General features: G+C 36.6%; 1 protein-coding gene across 5 annotated transcripts; it reads left to right on the forward strand.

Moving 5' to 3' along the window:
* The first annotated feature begins 183 nt into the window (after positions 1-183).
* Positions 184-27,577, forward strand: TNNT2 (troponin T2, cardiac type). 5 transcript variants are annotated; one of them, XM_087889332.1, is made up of 14 exons: positions 187-206; positions 3,238-3,267; positions 4,384-4,443; positions 5,554-5,586; positions 7,141-7,162; positions 10,937-10,997; positions 11,105-11,221; positions 12,169-12,246; positions 13,067-13,177; positions 14,123-14,232; positions 17,430-17,520; positions 22,521-22,561; positions 24,420-24,425; positions 27,291-27,464. In XM_087889332.1, exons 6-14 carry the CDS (start codon positions 10,944-10,946, stop codon positions 27,337-27,339), a joined length of 657 nt encoding a protein of 218 aa, XP_087745458.1. In that variant the 5' UTR covers positions 187-206; positions 3,238-3,267; positions 4,384-4,443; positions 5,554-5,586; positions 7,141-7,162; positions 10,937-10,943; the 3' UTR covers positions 27,340-27,464. The 5 variants fall into 5 exon arrangements, with proteins under 5 accessions (XP_060545535.2, XP_087745458.1, XP_087745457.1 ...); XM_087889329.1 differs by lacking the exons at positions 22,521-22,561; positions 24,420-24,425 and adding an exon at positions 21,092-21,132 and having other exon boundaries at positions 195-206; positions 27,291-27,577; XM_087889330.1 differs by lacking the exons at positions 22,521-22,561; positions 24,420-24,425 and adding an exon at positions 21,092-21,132 and having other exon boundaries at positions 195-206; positions 3,241-3,267; positions 27,291-27,577.
* Positions 27,578-27,706: the final 129 nt, after the last annotated feature.

Consider the following 27,706-nt stretch of genomic DNA (forward strand, 5'->3'; position numbering starts at 1 on the left):
CTGTTTTCTGTCCTGCTTTAAGAAAAGAAAAGCTCAGACATTATTCTAATCTAGCTTTTTTCTTTTTTGCTTTACAGGGAACAGGAAGGTAAGGCAATGAAAAAAAATCATGTTTGGTAGGTTTTTTAAGATATTCTTAACAAGTTCTAATGTTGTTCTCCTTTCTTTCTTGGTTTATCTTGCTGCAGAAGACTGTATTGAAGAAGGTAAGTTTCTGTTGTTATTAGAAAAGTCATAGTTTTATGTCTTTTAAAGGAATGTAGAAGCACAGTGAACAACAAAACAAGATTTCCCCAAAATACAAAACAAGAAGTGTTGTGATACAGGAAAGGCAGTAATTCATTTAGCACAAGTTCCCCTAAACAGCAAGAGCAAAATTCTATGTACTTTTTAATAAATATTATTTCAGCTCAAAAGGAAAGATTCAATTATTCCTTTTTTTTGGAAGGAAAAACGTGGAAGGAAATGGATACTTGCAATTACAAGAATGCCTTATTAGTATTGGTAGACATAGGCAGAGAGAAATACGAGCTGGCCTAAGTACTTTTCAGTTTTATAACATTTGGCCTTATTATAAGGTATTCAAAAGTTAGTAGGTATCATTATTATTAATATGTTTATAAAATCCTTCCTGACAACATAAATAAGCAGATTTGGAGGAAATATTTCATAGAGCGGGAGGTTTTATCAATGTAAGTCCAGGCACCTTATCACAGATAAGAGAAAATTCTTTTTAATACAATAAGTTGGATTTGAATTGTTAATATAATTAGTATTGCATACCTTTCTTATTCTTGTGCTTGTTTTTTTTATTGTAATACATTTGTATTTTGAATATATTTTGTTTCATGTCACTTGTTTTGTCTCCTGTGTTGTGACACTTTCCATGGTTTTTTTGAATGAAAGTATTATTAAGGTATATTATAGCATAAAATACAATGAAAATAAAGATTAAGAGTTTGTTTTTCAGGCACGAATAATCAGGTCCATACATGAAGATTCAATTAAACTGATTTATTGCTATAATCATACCTATGAACAGAAATTTATTCAACAATTAACACCTGCTTGGAGTTAGATGAGGGTTAATGGAATTCAAGGGAGGTTGGATTTAGCTTGCTTATGGTTATGTAGGGATTCTGGGCTAATCCCTCTTTTAATTCCACCCCCAAGTTCTGCCATTCCTCCTATGTGGGGAAAGAGCAGAATAAAAAAAGAGAAGAGAGAGAAAAAAAGTGTGTATATGAGTGTATTCTTTCTCTCTTCCTTTTCAACATAAATACTTTCCAAATTTAATTTCAACATTTTTTACATTAACAATAACCTATTCATTTCATTTTAGAACCCACTTTATAAGCACAAAATAATGCATTTGGAACTTTCTTTTAATTGCATATGTCAAACCAATAGAAAATCATCCTAACTCCAATTAATTTATTAAGTTTATGTCACTCCCTCCAGTTTATCCTGATAAAATATAACCTTTTTCTTCTTCATAATGTCTATAAAATATAAACTTCTGTTTTTCTTAAGAGATTCTCCAATATGACTTTTAAAACAAATATGTCAATGCTGCCAATTTCCAGTTTGATTTTGAAGTGGAGATTCCCAAACTTATTCTCCTGAGGATTGTAGATTTACTTGCAACTCTTCTTATTTCAGTTGCACTGGGGGACTTGTAATTAAATCTTCTTCATAGCAGGCACTGTTGCTGTCAGATTTATATTCCAAAATTAGGGTTACGTCCTCTGTATTGTCAAATACTTGTGCAGTAGCTTCAGTAGTTTGATAACTTTCTGTGCTTGGTTGCATCTCTGGATTACTCATCTTTCTTCCAATTATTTGAATATTTTTCCCCCTTGTTCCTCTTTCATGACATCTTTAGAACATAGTTGATCTATAAAATGAATTGTTTTATTTAAATAGGAGCCATGGTGGTGGAGTGGTTAGAATGCAGTATTGCAGGCTAATTCTGCCGACTGCCAGCAGTTTGATTCTCACAGGCTCAAGGTTGACTAAGCCTTCCATCCTTCTGAGGTTGGTAAAATGAAGACACAGATTGTTGGAGGCAATATGCTTACTATATAAACTGCTTAGAAAGGGCTGTAAAGCACTATGAAGTGGTATATGAATCTAAGTGCTATTGCTAAGTGCTACTCCTCAAAAAAAAAAAATTGCAATTTTTTTGTTTTAGATGTATTTGATGTTCTTTAGCTCCCTCTTGTGGTCAAATAATCAATTAAAAATATTTTTGTAGATTAGCTAGTATCTATTGGCCAATCAGAATTCATTAAAATCAGAAGTGTTCAGTTTCCACAACAAACAACTGAAAATTGCAAATTATAACTCCCAATAAAGATAGTAAATTCATGGAAATGACAAAATGAAACCATAGCTTTTTAAGTCTTTATGTTTTTCCATCAAAATTTGAAAAATATATATATACTCCACTCTTCCTTATTTTAGTACACCTTCTGCAACCCTCCTCCTCATTCAACAATAATGATGTACCAAAAATGGCACAGATCTTCAAAAAGAAATAACAGGCTATGACTGAAAAGAGACTCCTTTAACTTAGTAGTAATAGCACTTAGACTTATATACCGCTCCACAATGCTTTACCACACTCTCTGAGCTGTTTGCAGAGTCAGCATATTGCCCCCAACAATCTGGAAAATTGCCCCTTTAAAGTCATATGACCCCCCCTCCTTTTCAGGCTCCACAGAAGACTGAACAAAATCCAACTGCTTTAGCAGAGAAGGCTTTGTTCACATAAGTTTTGAACCACTTCTAAGTAGTTTTTGAAGCATGCACAGTCCTGTTACTTTTATATAAAATGAACTGAAACAAGTACGTTAAATTCAGTCTGAAATTATGTTTCCGACACTTGCAATTTTACATGAATATTTTCTAATTATCTGAGTGATGGCAAAATACTGATATCTGCTTGTACATGTTTGTACAGATATGTTTGTACATATCTGTTTGTATATGTGAATGTTCTAGATTGTTTGGCTCTTAATATCCCATTTTCTTGTTAATGTCTGGCTTCATAAATGCTTGGCACCTAAGCTCTAGTCATGTGCACAACAGCAACAGCAACCAACAAACCAGCACCGAAGCATATCACCTACTGTAGTTGTTTATTGATACTTTATTTTGATGCCACTGCTTCTTATAATCCTTGCTAACCTTGTGTACTTATTCCCTTTCACCACCCTGCTTGCCTTGATTAAGAAGAGGAAGAATGGATAGAGGTGGAAGACGGTAGTAGAACCTTTATTTTAATTTTACTTTATAAGTACTTCTTCATGTTACAGTAGGAATATTTATCTTGTATTCATGTCTGGAAGGACCATATGTAACTGAAATATACATCATCAGTAGGACTATTTAAACCACAAACATCACGAGGTCTAAGAATGGGAAGTGTAATACTGAGGAAAGAAAATAGTATTTTCCATATAACAGAAGCCATTTTCATTTGTAATAAGATAGAACTGGAAAATTCTAATATTCCATTTCAGAACTGAAAGTTGACAAACTGTATCTAACTTACCTAATATCTTGGCACTATCTACACGGTTATCATACAGAGGATGGAATGGATTTATTCTCTGTTGCTCCAGAAAGGAGGCTTAGAATCACTGTCTAAAAATGATAAGGAAGCGAGTTTTGGCTGCTAATCATATGAACTGTCAGGTAGTGGACCAAGCGCCTACACGAAGTTCTCCTTCTCTGGTGTTCTTCTGTGGAATTTTCCTTCTTTGGAGATTTTCAGACAGTCTGGATAGACATCAGTTATAGATGCTATAGTGGATCCTGTACTTAGTAAGGGACTAGATATTTAAAGAATGACTTATTGAGATCTCAGTTCATCCCAGAATTCTACCTCCTTTCCTTAATCATCATGAAAGATATTTATCATTGAATCAAAATGTAACTAATGGGCATTTTGGAGAGGGCTGGGTTTCTTTAGGAGTTACTGGAATCACAAATCAGTGATGGGTAGAACCAGAGGCAAATTGTCACCCCTTTTCAACATCCTCCTGTCTTTTTCTCTCTTCTCTGTTTCTAATACCTTCTTTTCTTTTTTCCTCATACTGAACATATTGCTTTTCTCAGAGGTCTGAATTGCTTGCTTGAAAACAGTTTTTGAAATTAGACCAAGGAAAGACATCATCAAATTCAGCTAAATGTCACACATAACCACAGGACTGCTGTTTCCCCACTCTTTTTTTTTTTGAACTCGGCTCTTTTTCAGCTCTTCCTCTTCTTTCACCCACCTTCCATAGCCCAACACTAATATATTTTTTTAAAAAAATTATTGGTTCATCTCTGTATACTTGCATTTGGTGGTTATTCTGGTGTTTCATTTTGTAGAAGAAGAAGAAGAACAAGTGGAAGAAATCAAGGAAGATGCAGAAGAAGCCATAGCAGAAGGCATGCAGTGATATTCTGCTAAACTAGTTTTGGGTGATACTTTTTTGGGGGTGGGGGTTATGGGTATGACAGTAAGCTCTTTTACAATGCAGAGATGTATGAGATCTATAGCTACATTTTTATAAAGCCTCACAGTTATATGTAAATCGTTAATGTCCCTACTTCTACTGGTTTATGTTTCATGGGTATTACAAGAAAGCTCAGAAACAGAAGAAAATAATTTGTGCTTAGTGAAAGGGAAAACATTCATTAGCAGATACCCTTTCCCCACCCCAGGTCTCTTCACGTATGCATAGAAGCATAATGCGAATTTAGAAAAATCAAGGTTTTGTTGAAACTAGCAATTCCTAATGATAATATTAATATATATATATATATATCTTTAGCCAGGTTCTTCCTGGCTAAATATTATATATATATTATATATATATATATATATATATAATATTATATATATAATATATTATATATATAATATAATATAATATATATAATAATAATAATAATAATAATAATAATAATAATAATGTCCCGTTTTATTCGTATCCTTTTCATATATTCAAAATCATGTTTATACTTTATCTGTTATCTTATATATGCTTGACAAATGAATAAATAAATAAATTATTATATCTAAAACAGATAGACGTATGGATATCCACAACATGAAAAGACAAACTATATATCTAATGTTCTATGCTGACTATGTGTTACTTTCTCTTTGTTTATAAGTAGGTTTGAGAAGGGGAAAACTATTACTTTCACCGGAAATAACGAATACTTTGAAATGTTTTTGAAAAGTAGCATTTTATTAATTGAAAGTCACTTTGATGGTATATCTATATTTGTAGGGGCTCATGACATTATAATCTATCTAGTCCAGTTTTGATGTTACAATAAATTAGGAAAGGAGATGCTACTGACTCTGATTATCAAACAAACTAGAATGTCAGTAATGTGAGCTTTCCCAGGAATGAGTGGATGAACTGCAAAGCATCCTAGGAATGATTTCAAGCATAGCTTGTGAGCAATAAAATGCATCCACAGGGAGTGGTGGTGTAGCAATGTGCTACAGTGCTAATCAAGTTCTTTACTCCTCTTTTAAAATAGAACCCGAAGAGCAAGCTAAAGAACATGAAGAAGGTAAGTAAGTAGGAAATATCTGTCCGTCATAATGGTCTGAATGAGTGATTGGCTGAAATTCTCAGAGCTCTTATATTAGCTTAGGCTGAATAAAGATTAGCTCATATGTCATATTAGGCTTGTTTAGCATCCATGGATAAAGAGGACCAAGAGAATGAGTTTAGTTTAAAATATGTTGGGAAATAGGATAGAATAAGTGATGATGTAGCATAGCTTATGGTGGGACTTTTTGTTTGTTTGTTTTTGGTCATGAAGGAAAGGTGGCCTTGCTGTCCATTTCATTTTTAAAAGACATTCCAGTACACTCCAGAATACAATTATTGCACATTTACTATTGAAATATACTGTATAAAATTTGTGGTTCAGTGATTTTAAAGATATTAAAAGATACACAGTTGTGTTCAGTAATGGATGGAAAACGTGATTTAATAATAAAGCTCAATTCTCAACCTGAGAGAATAAGGCAAAAACTAAATAAGCATCTACATTTAAGGCAATCAGGAATCAAACACCCATTCTATTCACCAAGAATTAGTTTGGTAAACAATAACATCCGAACATTGCTTAAAGAAGCATCTTGTTTGAAAAGGAGGAATGGAGTATAAATATAAAACAAACAAACTATATGATTAACTTCAAAAATGAGAAAAAGGTGATCTGAACATTGGCAGATAATGCACTAATTAGAACCATTGATATGAGCTGTGGTGGCACTGTGGTTAGACTGCAGTATTGCAAGCTAATTCTGCTGACTGCTGACTGCAAGCAGTTCAGCAGTTCGAGTCTCACCGGCTCAAGGTTGACTCAGCCTTCCATCCTTCCGAGGTAGTTAAAATGAGGACCCAGATTTTTGGATGCAATATGCTGACTCTGTAAACTGGTTAGAGAGGGCTGTAAAGCACTGTGGAGGAGTATATAAGTCTAAGTATAACAAATACTAAAAATCAATGGAAGTTGGAAATATGGTTTTTCTTGTTCATTTTTTAAACTGGTAATCTTCTAGTTGGGATGCAACATTAAGTTGGCCTCTAGATCAGAGATCTTAGTATGCATACAGTAGCTTCAGCATGCTTGGAGTAAAATTTGATTGTGGTATACTAGCCAAAATATGACAAAACAGACCAATATCCTTTACAGTTAGTGGGGAATGTTGCTAGTTACATGGTTCTAGTTAAGGCTGGTAACTAGTCTGCTCCTTCTCTTTACTGAGACAGAGACCACCTTAACAGTTAGTGAAAGCCTCACCTTATCAAAGTCGTGATGGGAGTGGAGGTCAATATCCATGAACTCATCCAGTAATGATTAGGCATATAGAAAATTTTGACCTGGAATATGAAGAAGAGTAAACAATAAAGAACTTGAATTATTGAATGGGTGTTGGGGAGAGGAAAAAAATAGGGGTTTTTTTTCTTACCACTATACTAATAGACTGTAATTCATTTTGCTTAGCATTTCTTAGTCCCTCTCTGCATTTTTGTATGATACTGCTTATCCACAAAAGAAATAGCATGGTATTTATGATGTTTGATAGTTTTGTATTTGTTTTTATTGCAGGGGAATCAAAGCCCAAACCCAAGTAAGTACATATGCCTTGAGTGTTATGTTACCATAAATACATTAAAATAGAACATGTTTCTAGACTACATTTTTGTCATACAATTGCTTTGCCACGTTCAATGAATTTTATAGATTTAGATGAGATGCCATTACGTCTCATGTATAACCTGCCCATGTTTCCCCATTGGTTCTTTTTTTTTTCTTTCATAAAATTTTTTAAAAAGCAAAAGATGGAAAAAAATTTTTTATACTGGAACTGTTGTCTTCTGTGCACTTTTTATGTAGTGGCAGCAGGTCTTCCACTCTATAGGTAACCTTTTGAGCGAATAATGATTCACAAGAGGGTTGCAGTGGCTACTGATGTGGCTATTTATGCAGCCAGATGCTGCAGCAAATCACAAGACTCTGGGAACCCCTCATATCAAGACATGTGGGACAGCCAGACAAGGTCACCCCCATAATCAATGCATGTAGGACAACTAACATGGCTATCCTCATGCTCAGCTGAGACCAATACTCAAGTAGGGGCTGGACTCAAATCTTTTGCTGAAACTAATGTGCCATCCATACAACCGCTTCATTGCTCCTCAGGGAATAGTTGGCCTATAAGGAAAATAGAAAATAAGGAGAGATGGTTTCGAAGGTTTGATTGTTTAATTAGTTCTCCTCTTAGCACCATACCAGAGCACAAAACCCAGACAAAAACAGAACGGAGACATAGACATGATGACTGAAGTTGGAAGCCATAAATATCAGCTGTTCTATCCCTGTTGTCTCTTAGCCTGCTTTCTCTTAGCTGCATGTCACTCAGATGCTTTAATCTGTCCTATTTAGCATAGATTGCCCCATTTATAGTATAGCTGCAACCAATCCATTTCACAGTCCTTTAGACCTGAAATCCTCTGGTGATTAACTAAGCTTTGGAGCAACCTGATACAAGGAGATCCCAGAGTTCTCTGCATGCAGCAGCTGTCTTGGGATCCTCCATTATCGAGATGTCATTGCAGCATCAACAGCTGTCTGCACCAGCTAAGCTCCTAAGTCTTTTTAACTTCATATTCTGTGCACCTTCTTGAAATCTTGCAATACTTTTATCATCCTGTCTAATTTCTGCTAGAGATGGCAGGACCTTCATTTGCATTCTCAATATATCTGTGAGTTGACAGACTTTAGATCAAATTAACCCTAACCATTTAACACTGGAATGATGTGAGTTTCATCTCCTAAGGTCAGGATATCAACTATCTCTCCATGCTAGTTTTTTATTCTCTCTAGTCATCAGATGAGTCATTTATTCCTACAGCCAGGGTTCTGGTTGCACTTAGACTTCAGAAGTTTGATAAATGCTCAGGCCAGCTACCTTAAATTCCTATGAATGTATTTGTTCTATGAAATTGTGATTGTCCTTTATATTCAAAAATATAAACACAGACTTCAACCTAATTCTCCTATTGGCATGCACATAAAAATTAGTTGCAAATCTCTACTTTGGAAGAAGCCCTTATATTTCTGTTGTTGGCTTATGTACTAACTGGGAATAAATTCCATCGAAAACAGTAGATTTTTTTTTCTTTTATGTAAGTATTTTATATAAGTAATTATGTTGTTTAAAAATACAGTGTTCAATAAAACATTGAAAATAAAACAAAAAAAGAACAAAAAAAGAGTCAAGATAAATGAAAGAAAATGAAAGGAAGTAGGCTATTTTATAATATGAAACACAACATCATACTAAACATATTTTTATTTTTAAAAATGTATAGATAGAGGTATTCTATTAGGACTAGGAGGAATTATTAGGAATTGTTCTGATACAAATAAAAATTGAGACTAAATGTGAATAACATTTACTTTCAATTAAATGATTCTTCATGACTCAGTTCTGCATCAACTTTTCAGATAATGCTGTTTCCCATACTTTTCAATACCATTGATAAAAAATTTATATATATATATATATATATATATATATATATATATATATATATATATATGTATATATATATATATATGTATATATATATATATATGTATACATATATATATATGTATATATATATATATATATACATATATATATATATATATATATATATATATATATATGTATATATATATATATATGTATATATATATATATATGTATATATATATATATATGTATATATATATATGTATATGTATATATATATATATATATATATATATATACACACATATATATATATATACCAATGTTTTACTACAGAAAAGCTAACAACTTACTAAAACCCAAAATTGCATGCAATTCTTTGCTGTTATATTTTCTTATTTGTATTATTTTATATATCTTGGAAAAGTGTCTTATTTTATTTTCAGTAAAATTACATAGGATTATATTGCTAATAAACTTTTTTTTAAAAATTAATTCCATAACAGAAAATACATGATTTTTTTTGATAGTTCTGGAAGTTATCTAGAATTTTTAAAAATATCAGCTACAGAAGGGATGAGACAGATGGAAAGCAGTTGCGGCTTTCAGCCTTAAATGAAACCCTCATAAGGATAGTATTCCAATGCCAGATCTGAAGTTATTACAGCTGCTCAATACTTCATCTAAATTGGGTAAAGAAAAATAAAACTGCAATGACAGGTGGAGCCATGTTATACCTGGCAACCATTGTGACGTTCTATTTGGTGCTTCCTTTCCCCCACCACTCAAAATTAAATTGGAATTACAGTGACATTGGCAATCAGTTTAAATAAATAACCCACACTAATGAAATAGTGACCATAAATATTATTTAAAATAATAATAAAAATACAATATGCGTGGGGAGTTTGGAGATCAGCTACTATACTTTTAGCCCTTTTCTAGATTTGCATGGTAGAAAATATGAGTTTTATTCCTTTAACATTCTGAATGTGATACTGAGACGTTTCTGTTTTTAAGAAATGTTTTAGTCATGGACACATTTGGTTAAAGCATAAGATCATAAGGTTTATTTGTCAAGCATATATAAGATAACAGGTAAAAGTATAAACATAATTTGAATACATGAAAAGAGTAAGTAAAAAGGAATATTAGGACAGGGACGGTAGGCACGCTGGTGCTCTTATGCACGCCCCTTACAGACCTCTTAGGAATTATCTTAGGAATTATTTTAGGAAGATAATGCCCTTTAAATAGCACTGTGCAATTATTTTTTCACAGCTAAAGAAAGATGTTAAAAACATTTTTAAAAAAACCTACCAGTAAATACAACAGAGGTTTTAAGAAACAATGCAATTACTCTAAATTTTGTAACTTTTAATCATTTTTGTTTACAGAAAGAGCTATATCAATGTCATACAATTAGATAAACATCACATGACCTAAACTGTTTCATGTAGTTTATAGTTAAGAGAATTATATAATTGAAGACTTTCCCAAAATAAAAAATAAAAATGAGCTGTAACAAGCAATATGTAGGTTATACAGGTATTCACCTAGTTCGTGGTATGCTATTTTCTAGATTAAATATTTTTTTACCTGCAAAAGTGACAATGAATGCATTTCCTTATGTGCAGACACAATATAAAACGAATATTACAATGTGTGAGTTTCACTTATATTGTCTTCGATAATTTTATTTCAATTTGGAGATAAAACTCCTCAACACCAATTTGGCCCAATGATGTGAGAAATGCAATCAAAATCAATGAATTTGTAGGTATGCAGGAAGAGATGGAGTGAATTCAAAGTATGGAGTGACTTCAAAGTCAGGTATTGTATGATCTGTATTTTACTCTGTTTTTTTCCCTCTAATTTCAGATTGTTCATGCCTAATCTGGTCCCTCCAAAGATCCCTGATGGAGAGAGAGTAGACTTTGATGTGCGTATTCTTAGGCCATTGCCTTGGCCCAAACTAGTTCTTTCTTACCACTAAAGGTCTTTGAGAGAACAGTGCCAAATCTTGCTTACGCTTTTGTTGCCCTGCAGGATATTCACCGGAAACGAATGGAAAAAGATCTGAATGAATTACAAACTCTAATTGAGGCTCATTTTGAGAATCGAAAGAAGGAAGAAGAAGAGCTGATCTTCCTCAAGGACAGAATTGTATGTCATAATGGCATACTTTTTATTTAGACACTCTTTATGGTCAGACCCAATTCTCCTAACCCGCTAATGATTTAACTGTTTTATCAAAGTCACTGATTTTGCAGTTGTTCGTATGTAGCATCAAGACTGGGTTGTGAATCGATGATTATAACAATATGTAATTCTAGGCAATGCTAAGCAATTCTTCTTAATAGGGAATGACTGGGAACTGGACCGCACAAGTGGCAGGCGAGTGTGCAAGTACACAAAGCTTCATTTGTGCAAGGGTGGGTGTACATGTGAAACCATCCCAGGGGTGAAATCTAGCAGGTTCTGACAGGTTCTGGAGAACCGATAGCGGAAATTTTGAATAGTTCGGGGAATCAGCAAATACCACCTCTGGCTGGCCCCAGAGTGGGGTATCCTTCCCTGGAGTGGGGTGGGAATGGAGATTTTGCAGTATCCTTCTCCTGCCATGCCCAAGCCACGCCCACCAAGCCATGCCCACAGAACTGGTAGTAAAAAAATTTGGATTTCATCACTGAACCATTTCTTCCCCCCACATCACTGCCACCACTGCCGGTCCATGGATCAGAAAAGTTGGGGACTGCTGTATTAAAGGGGAAATAAAATTGCAGATCTTTATTGCTAAAGTAATTCTATGCATTTTTAGTAAGAATTAATATTCGTAGAGAAATTTATGTCCCTAGTAAGCACATTTAGGACACTCATTATAATATACCATCTTTATTGTTAGGAGAAATGATTCACAATTAATTTCTTGATTTATGTACAACAATAACTTCTATGCTACTTCAGTTAAACTAACAAAATTGTACTTCAGGTGTCAACAGTACTTGTCCCTTCTCCATTGACAACATCAAATTTTAACATAAATCCTAATTGATTGGGCCACTAGTCTTTGTTCAGGAAGATATATTAAAAATTAAGCTTGCTTTATATAGGAGCAGCGGCGAGCTGAACGAGCTGAACAACAACGGATCCGTAGTGAGCGAGAGAAGGAACGCCAGGCCCGTCTGGCTGTGAGTCTATCTAACATTTATGGTGTACTTTCCTAAGCATTACTAGTGAAGTAACTTCCTTTTCTCACTCTTTAATAATAGTCATTGGTCAATACTCATCAATAATATCAGTCATAGCAAATATTCTGGGTTAATGCTTAATATTCCATTCACATTGACTCGCCAATGTTTTCACATTAATGTTTAACTCAACATCAAGCTGAACTGTTTTGGGAGGCGACCATTGGCTTTGATAAAATTATTGTCCCATAGTTATTATATAATGATATGATTAAATGCCAAATGATACGCTATTGATTTGATTTTTTTTTTAAATTCAGAGGACAAGATGGTGCTAGATGCCTGACAATATAAATTGCTATATTTATAAATATAAAGTGCTAAATTTCATCAGTTGGTAATAATTGACCAATTACTGTCTATACATGCAAACATTATAACTGATAGCTTTTGCACTATTGAAAATACATGACAATTGTTGTCCCATTTATATATTTATATTTGGTTCTGTAAGAGTTCTGTACATCCAGTCTGATTCTTTAATTCTTGTCTGGGAACTGGAATCTTAAACCTAATGCTATTTGATTCACAGAGAGAAAAGCCATTGTTAACTATTAAATCTTTTTTTAATTGTCTTTTGGTGCAGTTGAACAACTTAAACAAGAACTAATTCAGAATTATCACTGTTCTGGCAAACTTTATGGCAAGAATTAGACTGCATTTATCTGCTATTGTCTTCTTAGTGGCATCTACTGGGTAAACATTTGACTTTATTGTACATTCTCTATCCTTCTGAAAGACACATCTCCTCTCTTGGTAGGAAGAGAGAGCTCGAAAAGAGGAGGAAGAAGCTAGGAAGCGGGCTGAAGAGGATGAGAGGAAGAAAAAAGCTTTCTCCAACATGCTTCATTTTGGAGGCTACCTTCAGAAGGTGGGTGTATGACTGTTGTAACAGGTGACTCCATTGCAAAAAAAAAGTTGTATAAACTGTGTATACATTAAATTATATGGATGAAGACACATTTCACAAATACTTGTCATTTAAACAGATGTACATTATATCTTAAGGGACACAGTGGCTCAGTGGCTAAGACACTGAGCTTGTCGATTGAAAGGTCAGCAATTCAGCGGTTCGAATCCCTAGTGCATAACGGTGAACTCCTGTTACTTGTCCCAGCTTCTGCCAACCTAGCAGTTCGAAAGCATGTAAAAAAGAATGCAAGTAGAAAAATAGGGACCACCTTTGGTGGGAAGGTAACAGCGTTTCATGTGCCTTTGGCGTTTAGTCATGCCGGCCACATGACCATGGAGACCATCGGACAGCAGTGGCTCTTCAGCTTTGAAGTGGAGATGAGCACCACCCCCTCGAGTCGGGAACGACTAGCACATATGTGCGAGGGGAACTTTTACCTTTACATTATATCTTAGTTTAAGGTGATGCAATCTGAGCTGTTTGCTGTCCACATTCTAATTATCCAGTTTCTAACTACAAATTCAAAGCCTCTCTTCCCCAATTATTTTATTCTTCTTTTTAAAACTTTTGAACTGGATTTGATTTGCCTAGTCCTTCAAACAAAAGACCTGCTCGGAGGAACTGCTTTGCTTTGTCAAACAAGTGAAGGCTGAATTCACAAATTTTGAACTCAACATCTTCCCTCTGCTCTTAGAAAGATCTGCACTAATGTATAAAAATAATTTCATAATTGCAGTGCCCTTTGAAACTTTTTTATCTTTACTTTTAATCCACATGCACATAACATTTTGCCCATGAAATGGCCACTTAATGCATATGTGACTTCTCAGATTCACCACTGGAGAGAAGCAATTTGGTTGAACTTGACAGCCACTGATGTCACTCATGAATTGATTTCTTTAGACAGAGAAGAAAAGTGGGAAGAAACAAACAGAGCGGGAAAAGAAGAAAAAGATCCTCACTGAGCGTCGTAAACCCCTGAATATTGATCATTTGAATGAAGACAAGTTGAGGTGAGAGGGGAGCTCATTCCTTAGTCCAGAGGTCTTCTGTTCTGTTCCCCTTCCTCACACAGGCAAATGTAATACCAAGCATGCCTGCCAATATTTTATTAGGTAAACAGATTAGAATTCTTGGCAGACCAAGGTTTTGGCAGCAAACTGCCGAATGCCTGCCAAGACCGTTTTCACTCCCATAAAGCAGAAGAGGACTTATCTTCAGTCCGTTCCAGGAGCAACAAATTATCCACGAGACAAGAGTTTAGTCAATGTTCAGTCCAAAATATATCCAAGCCGAATTTCAGAGATCACGATGTGACTTTCAGGGTTTAACTTTGTCCGTCACAAAGCCTGAAGAGCAATCCCACCCACTTTTATTCCTGGTGGGGCGTGGCTCCGTAACTCAACTCAACTCTGGCCATCCAACGCCTCTTCCGTTGCTGCGCACGCTTCTCCCTCCGACGCTGCCTGGGATCAAGCTAGGATTCATCATCCTCGCTCCCTATCAATTGGTGCTCCGATATGCCTTCCTCCTGGCACTTCCCAGGCTGTTCCTCCTGGCCTTCGGATGGAACCTGAGGCATTGCCAGAAAGGCGGGTCCTGGAGAGGGAGGCCTTGTCAGTTCCTCCCCATCACCATCTGAGTCCTCTTCCTCTGTTAGGACAGGCTCGGGAGTCGGGGTCACAACATCTTCAAACTTGGCAGCTTTAAGCTATGCTGGCTGGAGAATTCTGGGAGTTGAAGTCCACAAGTCTTAAAGCTGCCAAGTTTGAAGACCTCTGCCTTAGTCAGAAGACTAAGGGTCTTCTTTTCTTCAGGAATAGAAAGCAAGAAATGAGACTGGATTTTACCTGCTATTCCTTCTATTTCTTAGATATGATGTATGGTCGGGCACAAAGCAAATGTAGCCTAATTTCTGTCACTAATGTCACTCTCTCAGAGGATGGCATGATCCTGTTATAACCAAAAAAGAGCTGATGCTGAACCATTTTCTAGTTCCAAGATAAATAATTGTAAATCCTATTTACTTTGGTTATATCCATGCATACCAAGCAGTTTTGCATAGCGGGAGAATATTGGGGAACAAATGGTGTAAGAAATACTCTAGAGCAGTGGTTCTCAACCTGTGGGTCGGGACCCCTTTGGGGGTCGAACAACCCTTTCACAGGGGTCGCCTAAGACCATCGGAAAACACATATTTTCAATGGTCTTAGGAATAATTTTATGGTTGGGGGTCACCACAACATGAGGAACTGTATTAAAGGGTCGCGGCATTAGGAAGGTTGAGACCCACTGCTCTAGAGCATAGTTATCAAACTTGCAGCAACACATGGCTGTCACGTGATGTATCACAATGTTTTTTCCCTTCGTGGAACTGGGATGGGTCTGCATGTGATGCATCTGCCAGTTTGACATCCCTGCTCTAGAAGCACAATAAAAGTAAACATACACTCAGTCTCTGAAAAGGGGTGAGGAATCTATGGTCTTCCAGAAATTGGTTAACTGCCATGTGGCAAATGTAACTCCAATGTGGGCAAAGTACAAAGCCAAGCTGGTGTTAAAATGTTAATATATATTAGAGATCCCTAAGCAAATGGCAGTAGCCAAACAACTTCGATTTTTAATAAAGCTGAATTGGATCAAACCTTGTTAGTATTTAGATTGAGATCATCAGGGAAGTCCAGGGCAGAGTTTTACACTGGGAAGTAAAAAAAAAAAATCTGGGAAGAAAACAGTAGCAAACTACTTCTGTGTAGTTGCTATGAAAACAATAGGGATGTATTCATAAAGTCCACCAGAAGTCAAGCTCAAGCCAAGAGACTCTTTAGTTTTTCCTAAATCAGTGTTAGTATATCCAGATTCAATTCTCCAGCCAGCTGTAGAATTCTGGGAGTTGAAGTCCACAAGTCTTAAAGCTGCCAAAGTTGAAGATCTCTGGTATATACTAATGTTTTTCTCATCATGTAATTTATCAGGGTTTTGACATGTTTACAGTTCGTTAAACAGAATTGTCAGTTTGACTGCCCACAATTTGCCTTAAGAGATACCAGCAGGATTATATCTTAAATAGGTGCTACATAATTGTAATGATGACTGGTTGGGCGTCAGGCCGAAGAATGTACACTATTGCTGGCATCTGAGCTAAAAAACAACAACAACAACAGACCACTAGAGGGTGCAAAGATCACATAGAAAAAATACACAACTTCAAGAGACTGGTTGAGGGTTTTAGAAAACGCTGTGTCCTGCCAAGGGTGGACCACATTACAGAAAGGAGAGATTCTCATTTTTTTCTCTCTTCGTTCTTTTCCTATTTTTGATTGTTTGTTTTAGTGTCCTTTCCATAATAATTAAGGGGAGGGAATAATTCTAATCATCTTAAAGAGATAGTACAAATTAGTCTACTGTTTGGAAAGTGCATCAGAGCTCAAGATTTAAGTGGACTTTTATATGAATCCTTCTACAATTATTTTATGGTTTACATGGGCTTTCTGGAGTTGTGATTTCCAGAGCTTGAACAAAACCAGATGTGTAAACCAGGGGTGAAATGCTCCCAGTTCGGACCAGTTTGGCCGAACCGGTAGTGATGGTGGCCGGTGGTTCGGAGAACTGGTAACGATGGCAACGCGAGGCTCCGCCTACCTGCCCGGTTTTAACCAGGAAGTAACCTGTTTTTTACTCTCTGTGCATGCGCAGAAGGGTTTGTGCTTTCCCAGAGGGTCCAAGCACGCACATGACGTGCAGCATGTGCACTTTTGAACCGGTTGGGAAATTAAATAGATTTCACCCCTGGTGTAGACCAATGAAAAAGGAGGAAAAGAGAGGTGGTCAGGTTTTCCTCTACAGGGCTGGACTTTCATATGGGCCAGAAAATGTGAGGAGGCATGTGCTTCTTACAAGGTTATCCCAAGGAACCAACCACTGGATACTGTTTACCATCTTAGATATTGCTACACTGGTTTGTTCAAGCTGTTCCCTACTTATCAAAAGGCTAAATTCTGAAAAACTGGTCAGTATATAAACTCATTAAATTAGAATGCAATACAATCTCCATCGTCCCTTCTGCTATGGTGAATGGTCATGCTAGCTATAGTTCATGCATCAGATTGGGAAAGGCTGCTCTAGAGCAACATGCTCCCATTATATATTTCACTTAATTTAGAACTAACATGATTAGTATCTTTATTAATGTCATGTCTTCTCAAATCAGGGAAAAGGCCAAGGAACTGTGGCAGAGCATTCATGAACTCGAGGCTGAGAAATTTGATTTACAGGAAAAGTTCAAAAGGCAGAAATACGAGGTAAGTCTAAACATCGATATCAATCTCTTTACAGCTCTGGCTTCTGTATAGGGCTGTGATGGCGAACCTATGGCATGCGTGCCAGAGGGGGCATGGAGAACCCTCTCTGTGGGCACGTGCACTGTCGCCAGCTGCTCTTCTGGTTTCCAGTGCATGCATGCGCACCGGTCAGCTGGTCTTCCTATGCACCAGCCACCTGGTCTTCGGGTTTCCGCCATGCGCACTGGCCACCTGATCTTCGGGTTTCTGGCGCTCCGGCTCGTGCAAAGACCAGCTGGCTGGTGCACATGTGTGCACTGGAAACCTGAAGACTAGGTGGCCAGTGCGTGCATGTGCGCCAGCCAACTGGTCTTTGGGTTTCCGGCGCTCCAGCGCATTCCAGTTTGGGCACTCGGTGCCGAAAATGTTCCCCATCACTGGTATAGGGTAATCAAATGCTACTTCTTACTAAGACCGAGTGAAATTAAAGGAAATATATTGGATCTTTTGGGAGCTTTGTAGAATTTTTTTTTAATTTTTTGAGAATATTTTCATAATTGAAGTCAAGTTATGTCAATGTAGCAGCATGCATTATTAAAAGATATGTAGTCATGAATAGCGTACTGTGCTGTTAACAATGTACAAATTCTACAGGACACAAATGCAAGCTATGCATCCATAAAAGTTATCTTGGGATAGTTATCTGCTCAAAGAATTTTTCCATTTGACCTGGAAATGATTGCGGATGTCTCAGTAAAACTTGTTGTACAGCTGAATACAGACCTGTGATTCAGTATTCTCATTTGTATAGTGCAAAAGTTTTTATAACTCTTTTGAAACCACAAAGCAATCCGCCAACAAGTAGAGCAGTGTTTCCATTCCTCTCTGTAATTATCACAAGGGAGCTAAATGGGAAGATAGTTATTCTTTTAAGTACATGATCCCTAATTGGCTGGGCTCACCTGTGCAACTGATCCAGGAAGAATAAGAATTGCTTTTATGCTCAATTAGCTTCTCTTGCTTTGAGGAATATTATTGTGTCATGTCTTCATGAATACTGTTAATGACAAAATCCTTCATTGGCTGGTATTATTCATATTTCTGTGATCAAGAAATATCAGTCAGGAAGTGGGTGGACTGAAGCAGAATGGACTGAAGGAATCATGTTGATGATTGATCTCAGAGAAAGTTGAATATTTTCCTCATTTGGGTGTTCTAGTAATATTTTCTTTGCACTGAAGTCACTACTGAAAACGAAAATGGACAAGCTTTCAACACAATCTTGGTATTTGCTTTTTTCCCCCATTATTTTCACTGCAAAATGACCTATTCCCCCCCCAAACAAGAACAGACAGGCATGAGTAATCTGTCATGACTCATCTAAATGACAATCTAGATTTATTTCCATTTGGAACCAACATCATAAGTCAGTACTGAAGACCTCTTTACATGAGTGAAGTTACTTCTGTGCTTCAAGTGGATATAGTTTAATAGGTGAAAAAAAAAGCTTAAACCTGCTTTCCCTGACCTGAAGAGTTTTATTTGTGCTTGGACTACAATTATCAGAATTTCTCAATTGGCAAGGGGAATTCTAAAATTTGTATTCCCAATGTATGTGTGCACCCCAGGTTAGCAAAGGATATTTTAGGCATAGGAATAGGAGAAAGACCTTGAGAAATGGGGTAAAAAATGCTGCTTAGATAACAGTAAGATAAGATAAGGCCTAGCCCACACTGTGCAATGGGCAGAGAAAGAGGTGGAGAAGAAACCTTCCCTAGCTTTTCAGGCTGTAAAAGTGGCAGTAGGAGATTTGAACCTTCAGACTTGCAAAATGGACATCAGCTTTCCCAGGCAGACCAAACGGAAACAAATACATTGTAAAGCTCCATTAACAGAATCTTGCAAGTCTGAAGTCCCATTTTGCAAATGTGAGGTTTTCTACAAATCTCATGGGACTTCTGTCTTCTGCATACATAGATCCATTTTGTCTACATCAGAATTTACATTCAAAAAATGAATTTGCTGTTAACATTTATGATCAGCTATCTTTCTCCTTCTCCTCATGGATACTGGTGTTATTCAGGTATCAAACTGAATATTTAAGATCTGTTTCTCAGGATCACCATCCCTGTCTTTCTTTTAATATTTCTTTTGCAAATGTTTTAATGTTTATAGAAGTAATGAGCTCTTCATTCAGCCTTTGATGAAGGAGAATGAAACCCTTCACTTCATTGTCAATAAAAATTGCTCACCACTTTTAAAAAATGTTTAATTGTAATTTACTTGTTTGAGCCATTGAGAATCAGGTGCATACAAGTTTCATACTTTTTTATTAATAGTATTTTCATTTGATATTCACCTATACTATCTGTGATCTAAACAAAAAAGCAATAAAAACACAGCATGGCATAAACCAGTGTTAATATAATCAATACCTAATCCCAGTAGTGTCATAATTTAAATCACTGACAAGTACTGTCCTGAAAAGTTCTTCTAGCTTCATAAAAGCCTTAAAATATTTAAATATATTAAATATTTAAAGGCCTCTAAAAATTGCATTGCTTAAGATGGAGTAAATTCTAAAGAGTAAAAGCTAGATGGAAGAAAGCTTTGAAATGGGAGTGCCTATTCTAAAATAAGAAAAAATTAAGTAATCCTGATTGCATAAATGAGCCCAGCCTGCGGGAATATGAATTATGATTGTGTGGCATTCTTATGGACATGGAAAGTCAGCACCAGCAGTTTAAACTACTAACACATCTGTCAGAGTTCCAAGTAACATCCCCAACGAAATCAAATTCCGAGCCTTGAAATTCCTCAAAGCTAACTTTTATTAGAGATGTCATATTGACACATCTGGGAAAACCCGAATCTGAGAGCTTCCGGGTTTTCCACACCCAAAAGAAAGCTCAAGTCCTTGCCCCTCACCCACATGTTCACCACACATCCAATCACATACAGTCCGGAACAGAAGATATCCTCCTCTTCTTCTCAGCACAGCTGCAGGGCATCTTGGCCTTGACTTTCTATAAAGAATTTTATTTTGGCTACATATCTTCTTCACTCTATATTATCCCCCCTGCCAACTTCCCACAGTAGGCTTGTGGCAGGCCTGCAGCCTGAAGGCACAAAGGTAGAATGATGGCTTCTAGGCAGTGGTGGGTTTCAAATAATTTAACAACCGGTTCTCTGCCCTAATTATTTCTTCCAATAACCAATTCACCAAGCTGCTCAGAAAGCTAACAACCGTTTCTCCCGAAGTGGTGCAAACTGGCTGAATCCCACCACTGCTTCTAGGTCTGACAACACCCATATATTCAGCCACTTTAAGAATTGGCAAAAAAGGGGTGAATTGGGAGAGATCCAAGCCTATAGAGACTGTGCAATTCTGGACTTAACCCAGAACACAGAAAGCAGAGTTAAGAAACTAGGTAGCAAACTGCAATAATAATTCAGGAGAGACACCAATATAGGAACTAATCAATAGTTAGAAATGGTTGAATCCTCCAGAGGTTCAGATGGTGAAAGTTTAAAAAAAGGTGGATTTATCCATGAAAGGCTATAATATTCTCCTTTCTCTAACCCTAACCAGATTTCCATACTTACTGCACGCTGTGATGAGTTAAGCAAGTAGTAAGTATAGCCTGTTTCCTGGAAACATCATATATGGTGTGGAGCTATGTATGCAACTCGCTGCTCTCAATAGTGTCCTCAATTGTCCTGTGAAGTCTGGATGCTATCAATGCCTTTTCAGATAACTTTGTTGTTCTTTGGCATGTTTGCCTGCTTGGTTTGCAATGATTCCTATAATCAAATTTAAGTCCTGTGAGGTCAAGCAGCCTTTTGTCTTTTCAGCCATCGACAGGGCTATGGACATGAAAAATATTTTGGAAGCTTTCTTTTCTAATTGGAACCCTGTACCAGAAGCAGCAGCAACTAAGCAGCCTAACCTAACTAAACAAATATTGCTTTTCCAGTTCTCCCTTTCTTTTACTCCAGCCTTTGATCCTTCTCCTAAATAGAAGTATTGTGATTCTTTTGCTTTTGGCAATGAAAGTTCCAAGATCCTTTCCTGTTAACTTCATTATGCATCACAAATTATTAGAAATGTTGTAGGTTAACTAACATTAAACTGTTTGTTCATGTTGTATATGTATCTTTAGTTGCTTTGCGATTTCTTCTTTTTGGAATTCTGAAAATTAATCAACATAATTTATGACTGGCTGACATTTCAATTACCCACGTAGTAATGCAACGTAGTTTTATGGCATTATTAGTATTCCTCCCATTTTTATGAATGCTTTGAGTGAACTCCATGAACAGGACATGTTTGTACAGAGAAAATGCATAATGTTCAAAATGGAGAATATTGTGGAGCTGTGCTAAGGAAAGTACAGTTTCAAGAAATGCAGATCCTGCCACAAATAGCAGAGCGCACCTGAAAGGAGAATATTCACATGCCATTCTGTTGCTAGAAAAGAACTCAATGGGAACACGTCGGAGAAGCAATCTGAAAAATGAAGCCCTCAGAGATATAGTAGAGCAGGCAACTGAATTTAAATCTCCTCTTCATTGAAAGAAGGCATATTGTAAGAAAAAGTTATACTGATATGACCAAAAAAAAGGAAATAAGGACGGAGGTAAATAAACATACACCAACCAAATATGTTTCTGGTTCTCACTTTGACATCTGCTACCACCTACGGCCTTCTTGATTATTGGGGATAATGTCTTTGGTCGGTGTTCTTTTCTTGGTTTCATACCAGTGGTGAAATGCACTACCTTCGCTACTGGTTCAGGAATGTGAGCACATGCGCCTCTTCTGCACATGCGCAGAGGGTCAAAAACAGGATGTAATGACGTCCTGGTGGGTGGACGGAGCCTCCTGCCTTTGGCACTACCGGTTTACACGAGCTGGATAAATCCAGCCAGATTTCACTGCTGCTTCATACTGTGCTGACACAGTAGCTCTCAGGCTTTCTTCTTCTTGAAACATCATTACCTATTTATTTTTCTTCCAGATTAATGTTCTACGGAACCGCATTAGTGATCATCAAAAGGTGTAAGTACTCAGAACATGTAGTAAAAGGTCCACCATGTTTTATAGCATCAAGCACTCCCAGTAGATCTTCCACATTTATCTCTTTTTTTTCTTTGCACTTCACAAATCTTTCCAACTTTAATGTGTGCTCTCCTTTTTGTCTTCTTTTTCTTTTCCTGTTCTGCTTCATTCATTTCTACTAATCCTTTGCTCTTCATTTCTTGCCTTTTCTGTTATTGCTACCCAAGGCTAATAAATGAAGACAACACCTTCTGTAACTTGGTGTTCAGGTGTCTTGAATGAAGCACTTCTACTATTGGCAACTTATATCATTCACTGCTACTTTTTTATTGCTTTTCTTATTTAATTTCTTTGTCACTTATTTCAATTGAGCTTTCTCACTTTCTCTTCTGTCTACCATTTTTACAAATTTTGTTTTCCCATTACTATTTATTCTACATATTGGGTGTAGGAGAGACATTAAAATTTTTTATGAAACAGAGTGATATCAAGAAGGCTCCCACTGTAATGATGTATGAGACAGTTTTTTATGGGTCAGCAACAATATCCTACCTTTGCCATTAGTGGATCTTTCCCAATTATCTGACTAGATCCACTTCCAGACAATTTAGTATTCTCCAATAAAGTTGGATTATAACTCTCAAAATTCTAAGCTAGGGGTGTCAAACTTGATTTCATTGAGGGCAGCATCAGGGTTGTGTTTGACCTCTGGAGGTGGGGGGACATGGCAGGGAGACATGGCCAGCTCAATGTCACTCATGTTGGGGGTGCCTGTGGTGGTCCGAGTGCTCCGCCAGTGAAATTGGGCTCCCGAGTTCCGTTTTCACCTGCGACGGCCTCCTGCAACCCTCTGCCATCAGTGGCCCTCCCGAGCTCTGTTTGTGCTGGTAGCGGCACCACAGGCCAATCCTTTGCTGTTTCCAGGGTAGCCCCATGGGCCAGATCTAAGCACCCCGTGGGCTGGATCCAGCCTACAGGCTTTGAGTTTGACACCCCTGTTCTAAGCTATCACAGACATTATAGTCAAACACATCTGAGAAGAAACATGTTGGTTAAGGTTGTTTTATTCTTTCCCATCCCAATCTAATTTGTAGCTCCCACATTTTTCTCTATTTCTTCATGTTCATTTCTAATTTTCCTTCTCCAGCTGCAGTTTTCACTAAGTTCCTTTGCACCACCTTTTTCTTTTCATCTCTGAGCATCATTACTTTCTCATAGAACCTCATTCTTCTCATTCTTTCAGTGCACCTCCTTACTAAGTACAAGAAAGGTGCATTAATTAAGATGCATTTCTAATACTTTTCTGTGGCATGGCTTGTTTCAGTTCAGTTTTACCACAGTATGTGTTTTGTCAAAATTCAGCTTTGAAGTGGAAACCATTCCTCACCTATGGATCATATAATTCATTTTCTGAGACCCAGAACATTCTGTGTCTTACCTGATGAGTCAGAACTATTCTACTCAATTATGAACTATCAGCCAACATTGGTATCTTTCCATTTTCCTTGGCTATGCCTATCAGTTCAGAGATGGGAGTAAAGGCACAAAGAGGCTAAAAATGCCTTGGTGTTATATGCATGGATTATAGGAGTCAGTCTACACCAAGTGGAAACTCTTGATACTTTTTATCTTTATATGGATCCTGCTTCTCTTATTGATGTGAGCAACAAATATAGCTGTTTGTAGACTGGAATAGTTCCAGATTCCTATTTCAACCCAGAAACAAATGGCATCTTGATTAGGAATGTCTTGATTTCTGGTGGCCTTTTTAGATTCATCAGATAAAACTTATTGGTTAGACTAATCTACTGAGCACTACTAAACTATATTTCTTCTTTTGTCTCCTCATTTATTTCAGGAAAGGGTAAGTAGCATGTTGTGCCCTTTGGGGTGTATTGATCTGTTGTGCTAGTTTGCATTGTGAAAATACTTAAAGGAATGGCTTTAAGCATCACTCTATGTTATCATTGGTTTCACAGCAAATCCTGATTTCTTATCTATCTCTATTGATGGCCAACTTAGGTTTTGTGCAATGCTTCTTGTGCTCTGATTTCAGTTTTATTCCTGGATAATCAGGGAAGTGTCAGGGGTTTTGTACCATTAAACACTGATATTTCCTCTCTACCTTCCAAATTTGGTAGCATGATCGGAGGATGCTCTGGAGGCTGATAATAGGGAGCCTGGGCTACTATAGAAAGTGGAGGAAATGATAATTTTGTCAGGTCAATAGAAGATGAGATCACGTCAATAGAAGATGAGATGACTAGCAAAAATGAATAATAATGGTAATCTAGGAAATCTCTGTGAATCTTTTCAGAGTAATAAATATCATTCTTAATCTGCCCTCAAATTTAGGAACAGCTGTTGCCCTTTCAGAGAAACAAGACAAATGTATTGGCTAGACAGAGAGGATAAAGAATTAAACCAAATGTTTATAAATTTCCTAGTTGGTTTGTCACAGCCCATCTAAAGCTGGATGGTATCTCTAGCTTGCTTCAGCGACATTGCATTCTTGCTCTTTAAAATGTTTTCCGAATGGCTCATGCATGGCCTATGTCCAAAACACCATGCAATTTTGTTTACAGAACAATCCACTTAAGGGAATGCTCAGTGTTAAAACTGGATAGGCAAATTTCCATTTAGTATTCTTTCTCAACCTGGCATTCTCTAGATATTCAGGACCAATTCCCATAATCCTCAGTAGCAAGGACTATGGTATAGCTGGGCACCATTTTCAGATCCCAGGGTTACACAACTCACTGAGGAGTATATACATAGGCAAACAGTTACATATGTCAATTTATACTAGTGTACCTCAAATTTGGCAGCTCTAAGATATGTGGACCTCAATTTGGTGAACAGTTGACTTGTGATAAAAGTTTATTCATTAGTTTTTTTAATCTCATTTTATTACTTTATAAGTAACTCAAGGCACTAAACATCCTCCTCTTTTTCTCCACAACAACACTTAGTAAGACTTCCAATGGCTGTATATGAAGTTACTAATTGTTTGCTGAAGCATCAATCCAGGCAAAATTAGGGAGAAAAATATTTTATATCACTACTTCTTTTATATTTTTACTTATTCTTCTTAATAACCTGGAATAATGGGAGATTAATTACAGTTATTCTCTAATTTTGCCAATATCCCACCTTTTTCCAATTTAATTTGAGAGGACTTAATAAATACTTTAAAGAGGAGAGCTAATAAAAGATACATTGTTTCCTCTGCTATCTTTTATCAAAATGAAATTATTCTGTAAAACTGGTAGTGATCACATAGATAATCTCCATGTCAACTTGTTATTTACTAGCTTGTATGTTTTTTTATGGTAAGAAATAAATATTTTAATAAATGTACAAATAAGTAAAGAAATAATTGTAGAGTACCATACCTTATGAAAACCAGAATTAAAATAAATTAATCATCATCATAAACAATAAACCATTTTATCTTACCTCCCTCTAGTCTCCTTTTGCCTTAAACCTGAAAAGAATTCAACATTGATAATCTTAGTCCTATTTGGCCTTTCACCCAACTATTGAGTATTGATTTATTTGGAAGAAACAACCTATTTTCTAGCTTAATCAGAAACAAGTGGAAAAATACCGTGGAAAGCAAAAATTTACAGATTTGCAATTGAGTATAAACATTCATTGCAAGGCCACATTATATATAATGTCTACTGGCACAAGCTTCCTTTAATCTCATACTCATTTTAAAAGAAAATACTTTTTAGCATACATTCCTCACAATTTTAGCAAAAAGAACAGATTAATCCACGCTGAAGCATTTTTAACATCTTCCTGTAAAAAAAACAAACCATAAATGTAGTGTAGAATTGTATTTGGTGAAAATGCTGAAAATTAATTAGCCCCACTTCCCTCATAAAATTATAGTTCCCAAGGCTCATTAGAGAATGAGAATCATCTTGAAGTCTTGGGTATAGTTATGGCTTTTAAGGCACAAGCTGATTTTCCCCTTAGGGTTCCACTTCCTTAGCACACAACTCTTACCTTATTATGCATTAAACATGATGTGTTTTTACTAAGCACTTGCCTTGCTCTTCCTTCAGGGACATTTGTGAGCCCTCTGAGTACCAGATTGGTTAGCTTGGGCTGGGCAAGGTCTCTGAAAGGATTCTGCTGAGAGCTCAAAAAAAAAAAAAATCTTGTGAAAAGCAGGGGTGAAATGCTCCCATTTTGGACCGGATTGCCTGATCCAATAGTGATGGCGCCGGGTGGTTCAGAGAACTGGTAGCAAAAATCCCTTCCCCCCCCCCATGCCCATCTGAGCCGCGCGATCATCAGAGGCTTTTTTTTATTATTTTTAAAAGCATTTTTTCTACAACCTCTTAAGCGGAAAAAATGCTTTTAAAAGTAAAAAAAAAAGCCTCTGATGATCGCATGGCTCAGCTGTGATCATCAGAGGCTTTTAAAAGCATTTTTTCTACAACCTCTTAAGGTTGTAGAAAAAATGCTTTTAAAAGTAAAAAAAAAAAGTTGGCCACGCCGACCCAGTCACATTACCCCCCATCAAGCTACGCGCACAGAACCAGTAGTAACAAATTTTACATTTCACCACTGGTGAAAAGCCTCTCTTCATGCCCCTTTGTTCAAAGCAAAAGTAGATCCAGACCATTTCTCCCTACTCCCCTTTGCTTTGTTGAAACATTTGCAAAAAAAACTCCACAGAAATTCCTCATTTGTTTTTTTCCTTTCACAATAGCTCCAAGGCTGCCCGTGGAAAGCCTGTGGTTGGTGGCCGATGGAAGTGAAATGTGTATCCTGTCGAGACTCTGAAGACAGCCATTCAATACATTTGATCCACTCTCCCAGTCTGTGTGGTCCAGATAACTGCACCAACTTGTCTAGATTTTCCAGAACAATCTGCTTTTTAAAGGCCTCACTCTATAACTGCACAGCTCCAGCACTGCACGATGGAAATGGACAGATTACCTGTCACTCAAGTTAATACATTTGTGTCTGTAAATAAAGCAACTTAAAAAGCTGTAATTATTTTCTTTGCCTAATTTTATCATTTGCTTTTTACTGTGTAATTTTACACAGTAAATTTTAAAATTTTAATCTTAAATAGAAAGGAACAGACCTCTTTTAATCCTGGAATTCTTCATATATTGCTAA

The sequence above is a fragment of the Pantherophis guttatus genome, chromosome 3, assembly GCF_059756535.1.
Source record: "Pantherophis guttatus breed Tessera chromosome 3, ASM5975653v1, whole genome shotgun sequence".
Lineage (NCBI taxonomy): Eukaryota > Metazoa > Chordata > Lepidosauria > Squamata > Colubridae > Pantherophis > Pantherophis guttatus.

Bases quoted from the DNA above. Each gene is read 5' to 3' on its own strand.
- TNNT2 (XM_087889332.1), top strand. From the start codon at position 10,944: ATGCCTAATCTGGTCCCTCCAAAGATCCCTGATGGAGAGAGAGTAGAC. The intron at 12,247-13,066 runs GTGAGTCTATCT...CTCTCTTGGTAG, and splicing joins AACGCCAGGCCCGTCTGGCT to GAAGAGAGAGCTCGAAAAGA. The intron at 17,521-22,520 runs GTAAGTCTAAAC...TTTTTCTTCCAG, and splicing joins TCAAAAGGCAGAAATACGAG to ATTAATGTTCTACGGAACCG.